Source organism: Brassica rapa, chromosome A08, assembly GCF_000309985.2.
Source record: "Brassica rapa cultivar Chiifu-401-42 chromosome A08, CAAS_Brap_v3.01, whole genome shotgun sequence".
Taxonomy (NCBI): Eukaryota; Viridiplantae; Streptophyta; class Magnoliopsida; order Brassicales; family Brassicaceae; genus Brassica; species Brassica rapa.
The window spans coordinates 9,665,015-9,676,594 of record NC_024802.2 but is presented as its reverse complement, the minus strand read 5'-3'; the positions used below and the strand labels follow the sequence as shown (position 1 = coordinate 9,676,594).

The following is an 11,580-nucleotide window of genomic DNA, read 5'->3' as shown; positions in this document are numbered from 1 at the left end:
CAAAATATTTAGTGTATAAATACTTATCAATTTTGGTTTTAGTTTGAGCCTTAAATTAAGTTTGGTTGGGTTCTTTTGTCCATTCCTTGACATAGTATGCAAAGTAGTATTTATTAATATGGATCATCTTCTTTTATTGGGAACTTTTATTTAGTACAGTAGGTAGAAAAAGCTCCTTATCTATGGAGCAAGTAGTATGAGGAGACATGAAGATGATCTTGATAATGGGTATTTCATGCATCTGCGAACTTCTTCTTCTTCTCGAAGGTGAGGCTGGAGCGGAGAAAATCTTTCTTGGGAAGGTCCTTGGTGATAATGAACTTCTTATACCATTTGCCAGACTGTTTGAGGTCTCTATCAGTGATATTATTCCAATCAATGTAACTGAGTCCGAATCTGACGGTAAATCCTTTGCAGAATTCATAATTATCCCCAAGAGACCACGCAAAGTATCCTTTTACGTTGACATGGTTCTCCCTAAAAGCAGGACCAGTGAATGAGAGTACAATCCGCTTGATTACTTGATATATAACACTGGAATGAGAGTAGCATCAACTCACTTGATTACTTTACTGAGAAAATAGAGATGACTGCAGAGATAATCAATCCGCTTGCAATCTAACTTAGCGGCCTCACGGGGTTCATCACCCGGGGTACTGAATCCTAATTAAATCGTCATATCATGAAAAATTCCACAATATTTTTGTGTCAATTTCTTGAACCAAATTTAAATCACATGTATAGATGAATTTAGAGATAAACAATAGAACTTACCATTCTCGGTTACATAGATTAACGGGTTATAATACTTGGTTTTGAAATAGTCCATTACGTAAGAAATGCCTTCTGGGTAGTAATAGGTGTTTTTGGCCGCATCAACTTTGTCTTCAGTGAACTTAGAAATGAAAGCAAACAAAAGCAATCAGAAAACTGAACATTGCTTCAAAATAAATGAAAGAATATGGGTGTATGGATCATATGCATAAATACCAGTGGACCAATGTCATGACCATTTATATCACGATCTGTAAACACAAAGATGATATAATTAATGGTCACAAAGTACTTAAAAGGAAGGTTGTAAATAAATGAAATTATATGGAGTGGTACATGTGAGTGTTACGCCTGCGTCCATCATGGCAGTGTGATTAGCCCAATCAACATGATTAGGACTTGGCTGGACATACTGAGTGACATAATAGTTGAGACCAAGAAAATCATATGAACCCTTTACGAGTTTGGATTCTTCTGGAGTGAACGATGGAAGCCGTTTACCCACAGTGTCTATCATGATTTGAGGGTATGCTCCGTTTGTTAGCGGCCCCATGAACCTGATGTGGATACATATGTTTTTTCATCAATTTGTATATACATAAGATAATACTAATAAAATTATTTCATTTTGTAAACATATACCATCCCAAGAAGAATTCTTTCATCCTCTCGGTTGCAGCTTTGCTTTCTGGATCATTGTTATCATACGGAAGAAACCATCTAGTTATCATCACAGGTCCAATCTTACCTCCTTGATGCTGTGGTCATGCAGATATTATATACACAATAATATGATTAAATCATAGATTACACATTATACAAATTAATGGAGAAATCACCTTATAATTTTTCCTATAAAGATCGACCACCGTGGCATGAGCCAGAAGCTGGTGATGTGCAACAATATAGGGTTCAGTTGAAGAATTTCCGGCGTAACATGTAGGGTCAAGAGCTCGAGAACATCGACCGGGTGCATCTGATCCAAATCCATAGCCTCTAGTAGGCACTGTGTAGAGCTGGTTAATCGTGATCCAGTTCGTTACATTAGCACCAAATTCTTGGAAACATAGATCTGCGTAATCTTTGAAATCATTTCTGCGAATATTACATAATTGTCATTTCATTAGTCCTAGAACAAATCTTTATATGTTGTCATCTTTAATAAACAGCTCCGCATACATTATCTGGGGGTCCAAGAAACCTTCATACTCATCTTGTAGTGCTTGAGGAAGGTCCCAGTGAAAGAGCGTAACAAAAGGAGTTATGCCCTTCTCAACGAGGCGATTTATGAGTCCGCGGTAGTAGTTAACACCTTCTTGGTTTACACCCCTGCTCCTCTTTCCTCCTGTTCATATAAATGTACACTATATTTACTTTTTCTAAATAATCACAATCGAAGATTACGATATATATATATACATACATGTATATTATATACATGGATCTATAATGTTTACATACTTGGAATGATTCTTGACCACGCAATGGAAAATCTGTAGCCAGTAGCATTGAGTTCGACCAGCGCCTCTATATCTTTCTGCAGTTTATATATACAATCGCATGTCATTCCACACGTAGCTGGTAGATTATTCAGTGAGTAATATTAGTTAGCATATATATATATACCCTAGACTAAATTTGAGAAGTGATTTTGTATATGTGTCATCACTACATTAACTTTCACAAAAAATATGACATGGCGTAAAAGAAATATGACATGGCATAAATCTAATTGTGACATGTAAAATTTACTATATTTAGATTTATGTTTTTGGTAAGATTTCTTAAATATAATAATGATGATTTTCTATATACGGATTTATATTTTTGGAAAAGTTTCATAATATAGTAATAACTAATAAATTTTATATCAAAAATATTTTTTCTCAGTAAATATTCATTTTGGTAAGTATTCATAATTTCTATATGTTTTTACGATACCTAATAAGTTTCATAATATAGTAATAACTAATAAATTTTATATCAAAAATATTTTTTCTTAGTAAATATTCATTTTATGATACCTAATAATTTTTCTATATCTATTAAAATAATATGTTTTTATATATAAGTCCTAAATAATAATTACGAATATTAAAATTTTACATCAATATATGAATCATATTTTTATTATTAAAATAAGTGTACATATAGAAATATTTAAAAATGGTAATTAAATAAAGAATAATATAATAAAGTAACTTTTCAATTATTTTTATCAAAAGTTAAATATTGAAAAATTAAAAGATCAAAGTAAACTTGAATAAATCAAACTAAAAACAATTACATTATGGTTTTATTTTTTAAACTAATAAAAGTAAAACTAGATTTTGACCCGCGCTTAGAAAACGCGGGTTTTGTTTGTTTTTCATTTATTAATCGAAAACTGATTTATAAACTATTATTATTTTTTGTTTCGAACTATAACAATTGAGTTTTTAGGTTTTTTTCTTTAAAATATGGTATTTGTTCGAAATATGGTAGTTGTTCTATAATAATGTTTGAGTTTTAAGATTTGTTTTCATATCCGGCTTAGATTCGTGGTTGAACCTATAGACCCGATACATTGTATGTAATCCGGTTCAGATTTAATGAAAAATTAGTTAATTAAAAATCTGATATCACCAGGTAAAAAACCCAAAAACTCACTATTAACCTGCGATCCGATACCATTGATCCGATAAAACACAAAATATCTGATAGTATTTTTTTTTCAAATGATTAAATTACTCATATATTTTTTAATATTACATAAATTAGTGATTCCTTAGAATTTGATGAAATTTTATTATGTTATCCAAATAAAAAATGATAATATAAAAAATCTTATTAATATGACAATATTAGTTTATTTCTGTTATTAATAACCTATATATGTTTGTGTTTTTATTTTAGATTTAAATTTTGATTTTAAGATAGTTTTTAAAATATTGTTGAACACTCTTAATATAACATTATACATGGAAAAACGATATTCAAATATGTATATGATACATGGTGTAAGATATATGATTTTGGTTTGTATTGAAAATATTTATAATATTCAAATGATCTCATTTTGAATATTGATACGTATATTTAAGAAAATAATATTTTTATGTTCGTTAGTTTATTTATAGTTCATAATATATTTATACTTATATTAAATTTAAAGTTAGTATATCTTTTAAATATATATATAGGCACATTATTTATAGATCCATTTAGGTGTATATGTATACCCAAAACCAAAAGACTTAAATACCATTAATGAATTTTATTAATCTCTTGTAAAAATAAGGGTATTTTTGAGAAAAAATACAATTTTCATTAATAGGTATAAGTTAGGAATGATCTTGTTTTAATGGTATTGATATAAAAATAGAAAATTTTATTTATATATAATATTTTTAAATATTTTATATATAGTATATATATATATATATATAAGTCATATCATATGACTCATATGTATATATTGAATAATTTACCTCCCAATACGAATATGAGTCACAAGTAGTGTCTCCATTTCCATGATCGGACCCTGACTTGTCTGATAGTAAATGAATACATAACTATAAGTGTATAGAAACATATAAGAGACATTATACATATGTAACCATGCAAACGACAAACTTGGATATCGGTGAGTGAAGCCATCCCAAACGTTAAGTCCACGACCTACGCCACCTTCTATCTGAAATAAACAAATAAATAGAAACAACCATGCAACGTATTAGTGTTTTTAATGATTTACTATATACGTCAAATGTGAAGTCTGGCAACACAATAATAATTAATGGTTGAATTGTTACATGCCTGGTAAGCAGAAGATGCAACGCCGAAGATGAAGTCTTTTTCGAAACTGCCACTGTTGAATTGATCAGTATGACCACATGTTGACAGTGTTTCTTTGCAAGTAATTTCTTCATCAGCTTTGCAAGTCGCCACAGCTAGAAGAAAAACTAATGTGAGCCCAATATGCTTCATGATTAATTTGTAGATGTATGTGTTTGTGTTGTATGGAACATTGTACCAATCAATGGGTTTATATAGCCTTCGCAAAGAAAAGTGACGTGTACATTTTCTTGTCTTATAGTCTTGATTGATATTTTGGGAGAGGTTTCGCTGAATGGAACCCGTGGCTTTTTACGGTGGCTTGCTCTTCAAATCATTTCAGTGAGAAAAACGTTGGATTGTTTGTCGCAGTAGTGATTGGTTAATTCATTATTACTATCATTTTGGAAAAAAATTGTAAATAGCAATGAGGTAGATTTTATTTAATAGAACGAAAAATTCCTAATTAGCTCTTAGCTAATAAGAAAAACTTTTGATAAATTCTTCGAATGAGTTTTAGCTTGTTATTTTTCTAGTGGGGAAACCAGAAGATGTGATTGTAGTAAAATTCAAAAGTTTATATAGCGAGTAGATTGACATAGGCAAGAAACAGACATTGACTGTTATGTTTTTTTAAGTGACAATATAATATCACAAGTTTTGGGTTTGGACCAATGGTAGCCTTGAGAGTTAGTAAGACACTGTATAAATCTTTTGGCCTAGTTTTGTGGAGAGAATGCACAGAAAAGAAAAGTTAGACCAAGAGAGATGTCTAAAGGAGATATTCAAGAATGGAGAAAGGAAATTAAGGAGAAGAAAGCAGATTTGTTTGGGTCTGTGAAGACAAAGTTGTGGGGCTTAAACGTTTCATAATCTGGCTATTATATTGTAGGAAGTTTTGTGACTGTTGGTTTAAGATTCAAGAGTGAGATTTGTGTTTCAACAGTTGGCTTCTCGAGAATCTAGATTTTAGCGTGGCTGGTCTTGACAGTCCTTCAGCATGTGTTATTTTAAGTGTTTGGAAGTTCAATGGTGAGATAGATCTTTTCTGCTTGATATAAAACTAGGGAGATGTAGTTTTGACTTATATCTTAGAATTTTTTGTGGTGGAATTGTGAGATAACAAGTTAAGTCCCACATCGGATATTAGGCAAAGGAAAGTCTAATATATAAAGAGATGTCAAACTCTAATAGTACGAGGTCTTTTGGAAATGAAACCAAAAGTAAATCCATGCGGGTCAGCCTTTAAAGTCCAAAGTGGACAATATCGTACTAATCGGATAATATAGAGTTGGAATGGAATTTTACAATCCCAACAATTGGTATCAGAGCACCAGATTGACGAAGATCTGCAAGAAGACCAAAATACACTTCAAGTAAGAATAAGGGAGGTTCAGCAGAAATAGTCAAGATGATCATGGAACATGTGATGACAATCTCAAAGGACCGAGATGTAGTGGGAGAAACATTCTCAAAGGAAGCCATGCGATTACCGGTACAAGGTGGTGCCAAAGATGATTCGCCGAAGGAAACACATGAGATGGATGTGATCCTTAGCTTGAGGGGGAAAATGCGAGATAACAAGTTAAGTCCCACATCGGATATTAGACAAAGGAAAGTCTAATATATAAAGAGATGTCCAACTCTAATAGTACGAGGCCTTTTGGGAAGGAAACCAAAAGTAAATCCATGCGGGCCAGCCTTTAAAGTCCAAAGTGGACAATATCGTACTAATCGGATAATATAGAGTTGGACAGGAGTTTAACAATTCCAACAGGAATTAGTCCTTGTTTACCGGAATCCTTGTATTTCCCTCTTGTTCAGTTTTTTTTTTGTGTGTTGAGAAGTTGCGCGTTATAGATCTGTTCTTGTGGAACATGGAGGATGTCGTTGTAGTCATATTCATTAATAACTCCGGAGTACAGCCCGTGGGTTTTGCTCCTCGCATCGAATGAGTTCTTCACCAAAAAATTTTGGTTTGATTTAAGTGTTCTCCTTATACAATATTATGCTATAGCCAAAGTATTTTCATCATAAATTCACACAAGTGCGGGGAACATTTATTTCCACTGCACCGTTGTCACCTATCCTGACCATTTCCCCCGGTAGTATTCTCATAAATAATTATACCTAACTGTAATATTACTCCCTAAATATTAAGATTACCAGTATTACCTCCCCTGCGAAGCACATGTCAATTATTTTTACTGTATTCCAAAAATTTTGATCATAAAACTATAATGATTATCAACATATCAAAATAAATTTCTAGTTTAATCACATATTTTGTTTTCAAATCAAAGTCACTTAAACTTGCACATTGTATAAAAGTATAGATTTCATAGAACATATTTAATATCAAATGTATGTTATCTGTAATTAAAATCTCTTAAATGAATATATCTGCAGACACGTTTTCATATCCAAATTATCTATCTGCAAAAAGTTTCATAGGTATATTAGTAGAGTTAACAAACTTTAAAATAGTATAAACATAAATACTTAGTATTTAAATTGGAATATTTCTCCATACCGAGCTTCACATATATGACATAATAGAAATTAACATAACTCTCAATTTTCTAACTCCCTTTTAATTTTTATCTTGTTTTGTTTCAGAGAAGCTTGAATTATATTTCTGCTATATAAAAATCTATACAAAACTGAGTTTCATTTATTTAAACAGTTTTACATATCATAATAAAATGTGTTTACCTTTTTGTCCATAAGAATATAGATTTTCACATTGAGAATAACTTCATGTCTGTGACAGTTGTACTTTGTGAAACAAAACTGTGACTTTCCATTCCCTTGTGAAAAATCAAATTATAAAATAGAAGTATAATTTGATAGAATCTTCAACTTATACTTTTGAAGAAAGAATGATAGAAAATTGTTATAAAAAAAGAAAATAAGATGAATCAATAGAGAAGAAGAAGAGAGAAAAAATACGGATAAAATTTTGATTGAATGTTATATAGACGAGTTGCTGAATTTTTGAACGTGTCCCGATAACAGTTAGAGAAAAAAATAGGAAAGTTTTTTTTGCTGTTACATAAAACATAAAACTAAACGGGCGTGAGAGAGTTTTGATAAATTTTTTTGTAATATGTTAAATTTTAATTTTTTAAAAACATTTTTTTTTAGCGTTTGTAAGAAATTACACATGGCAAATTTTTGTTGGTCAAGTGACTTATGTTTTAGTATATAAGGGATATAACTGCAAGATAATAGAAAACATGTTTTTTAATGCTGATTTATTATAGTGCATTACAATTATGAGAAAAAAGTTATTACATAGACGACTCTACAATAAATCATTGTATCTGCTTTACGAGGATTTATGTCTAATTGCAGCATCCAAATCGTCTTATGAAAATTAATGCCTAACCGGTTTTACTTTCATCATGCTAAATATCTCTTCTAAATTTTTTATCCGTTAATTTGTATAATTGTTTTGTAAATCATCGTCTTGGAACCTCGCATATAGACCGTCCGGTTTGAAGCAGTAGTCAACACTTAAACAAACCAAAGACTAAAGGAACTTTATATACTTCGTTAACTTTACTAATATTAATTTATATGGTATCAGTATTAAGGATCCTAATCCATTTTAAAGGAGAAGATACATATTAGTCGCATATCTTGTGGCTGTGGAATTGCATGATATCCTTCGTAATCATGAAGAAGCATCAGCCTTTTCTCAAGATGAAGAGAATGGCTTAAGATTATTGACGACCACATTGATTTTTTTTTTTTGTGATAAAGTGGAGTTTATAAGCAAGGATTTATTGATGGTTCATTCAAAATTATTTTTTGGTGATGATGATATTCACATCATCCTTAATAAAAACAGTTTTTATTTACTTCTCATTCTTGTGAGTTTTTTTTTTATGTTCGTAATCGTGAAGTACTATTTAGACATTGCAATCGCGAGTTTTATTTGTTTACTATTTAAAGAACTGGCATGTGTAAACGTTGTTGACCCTATGAAGGATATTAATGTCATTGCCCTACGAAGGATATTAACGTCATCGACCCTATGACCAGATATAAACGTCGATGATGTCTCGATGGCAGGATGCTGCTGTTGATTATTATTTTGGTAATTTTTTTAAAAAAATTTATTATCCGCTTTTGAATTTTTTACAGAATTGACAAAAATAACTTGTAGAAAATTACCAGAAAGAAAAATAACACAAACTCAAACCTAAGGAAGCATATGAATTGACTACAAGCACAATCGTAGTACACAAAGAATACATCGGAAAGGAACCATCACTTGCCACATAATTGACCTGCAGTTATAGCGAGAGCCGGACCCGATAGACTTAGGCGTACCCGGTGACCTGTTCTTAATGATCGGGTTGTCAAAAAAAGCTTGCTAAGTCCTCGCAGTTAGCGGACTTCATGGACAAACCAACTACACCCGAGACCAAGGCAACACGCCCCAAACATGTCAAGCTTTATTGGCGAAGGACTAAATGATAAGGACTTTTAACAATCCTATGTCAAAGTAGTATAGATAGATGTCAATCCAATCCTAAGTGATCATGAAGCAAAGATAATACAAGAGAATGCTTAATCTAAGTGCAATTAGTGTAGTTGATGTGAATAGAAACAGGTAACAAGAACTAAGCAAAGCAATTAACTAAACTTTCAATCAATAGATAAATTGGACTCATGCGAATTTGACTTCAAGTGATTAAGATCCAATATAGGATGACAAGTTATCAATCAATAGGTTTCCTTAAGTCTAGATCACAATATTAGATAAGTTATTTCCCAAGATACAAATCCCTATGTCATTATGCATTAAACATCAATTCCCATTGGCTTAATACACTCAAAAATGAAGTTAAATCAAGTTTATTAACCATCTAACAATCCTAACATCAAACCTCTTTGGTTATTCAAGCTAGAGAAAAGTTGAGTTGGTTCAGACATTTCATCAAACACCTTCCGGGTATGAAATGTCTAGAGATCAAGATTAGAGAGTTCAAGACTAATCTAGCATTGAACACATTCAATAAGCAATGAAACATATAAATCTAACATTAAACACCCAAAATCTTTACTTAATAAATCTAATCACTGATCTTGATGATTAACTTTAAACTCATGATAGATTCAAGACAAAACATGTTGAGAAGATGAAATAAATTCAGATTACTCAAGAAAGAAAGATTATATTACTAAAGATTCAAGTTTTCTCCAATATATCAATGTGTTTAGAGAGAAAACAAGATAAGTCTAAAATTAGGTGTAAAATGTATTTATAGTAGCTTGAAACTCGAAACGGGTCGACCCGACAAACCCGGGTTTGACCCGATAGAGAAATGGGTTAGATGGTCTTGGCATCGGCCGTGGTCTGCGGTCTGTCCACATAAAAACTCGACCTTTCTGCCTCGTATCCCGGACCATGCTCGTCCGTAGTTGATGTCTGCGCTTCACCTTCGTTCAATCCCACGGATGGCCTCAACCCGCGTCCGTGACCCGCCGTTCATCCACACCAAATCAACCTCTCGGCCACCATTCTGCGAACTGCAATTACCCGCAGCCATTATCCACGGTTTGTGCAGCTTAAATTGTTTTCACTGCCCATGATCCGCAGATAGGGTTGGTCCACAGAACTCGTCTGCGGTCGAAGCTTCTTTTCACCTTTTTTCATGCGTGCCCATTAGACTCTCCAAACTTCAACATGAGCTTTCCCAAACCTAAAATACCACATGCATATGCTATGTACCTGATATATGGTGTTTTATACATCTTGTATATATGCTTTTAAATTGGTTTTCAAGTCTTTATCGAGTCTTCCTAGTCCTTTTCGAGTCATTACAGGTCTGGAGTTGCATTGGATGGGAGATGAACCAGCTGGAACAAAAGAGGCAGAAAACAGTGCAATTTGGTGATTTTCACGCAGAACAGTCTTGATGACTGTTCCGGATAGCGGAGCAACCCGAGTGACTGTTCCGAGTGACTGTTCCGAGTGAGTGTTCCAGCGGCAGAGATTTTTAAGAAAACTACAATCATTACGGGATTTGCCCTAATTATCCATATTTTCTCTCCCAGCCGCCTGTGGCTTTGATATATCATATTTTCTGTTTCTCTTTATCATTCTACGCTATTCTACACAGAAGAAAACCATTGGAGACTTTAGAATTTGAGGATTTGCTTATTGTAAAGGGAGAAGGCTCCATCTCTCTCGTCATAGAGAAGATTATCCTGAACCCTATTCTTATTCTATTGAATTGCATGATGTTTTATTCAGTCTTTGTCTCTGTGATTTCTTTGTCCATGTCTGAGTAGTCGCTTGTTAGGTTTAGGGTGTTAAGGATCATGGATCATTGAGCTAGACACAAACAGGATTGTTATTCTTTGATATCTCTGTCTATTGTTATGCTTATTGCTTATGTTAAACTGGCCATTTAGCATCTGATCACAAGTTTAATCTATTCATCAAAAGTGTTTTAGGTTACTGGAAATAGCATAGATAGGCGATTTGTCCTTAGCCAACGAAAGCTGATGTTAAGGCGAATCGTGAACAAATTGAATCTGAACTTAATGCTTGTCATCATTCTCTGATCCAAACGACAGTTTAGGCATTAGGATTGCTTGATAAATTGGTAGACACCACGACAGTGGGTTTATCTATTCTTGTTGTTCAAGTTCTAGATTGGCTCATATTGTTTTCTTGAATAGTTGTGTAGCTCATGATCCTAAGTATCCCAATGAATCACCCTGAACCTAGCTCTTTTAATCATCTGAAAACCTTTTAACTAGTCTTTTATTTTCTGTTATAATACCTCAATCTTAAAACCCCCATATTGTTTTAGCTTAATATTGATCCTATAGAAATAAAGTGTAGCAGTTGGTCTCTGTGGATTCATTCCTAAAGTGCTACATCGACATACCATTCGATTGTGGTAGTGTGCACATTAGGTTATTTGGTGTGCGTATACACGTAATATCAAATTGGCGCCGTTGCCG

At 32.7% G+C, this 11,580-nt stretch overlaps 1 protein-coding gene across 1 annotated transcript; it reads right to left on the bottom strand.

Annotated features, from left to right (window-relative positions):
* Positions 1–97: 97 nt before the first annotated feature.
* Positions 98–4,817, bottom strand: LOC103833498 (myrosinase MA1). Its single transcript, XM_033277812.1, has 12 exons — positions 4,573–4,817; positions 4,390–4,450; positions 4,245–4,306; positions 2,236–2,311; positions 1,954–2,119; positions 1,614–1,869; positions 1,417–1,532; positions 1,111–1,331; positions 991–1,025; positions 775–895; positions 561–663; positions 98–477 (listed from the first exon to the last, which is right to left on the bottom strand). Exons 1-12 carry the CDS (start codon positions 4,741–4,743, stop codon positions 234–236), a joined length of 1,632 nt encoding a protein of 543 aa, XP_033133703.1. The 5' UTR covers positions 4,744–4,817; the 3' UTR covers positions 98–233.
* Positions 4,818–11,580: the final 6,763 nt, after the last annotated feature.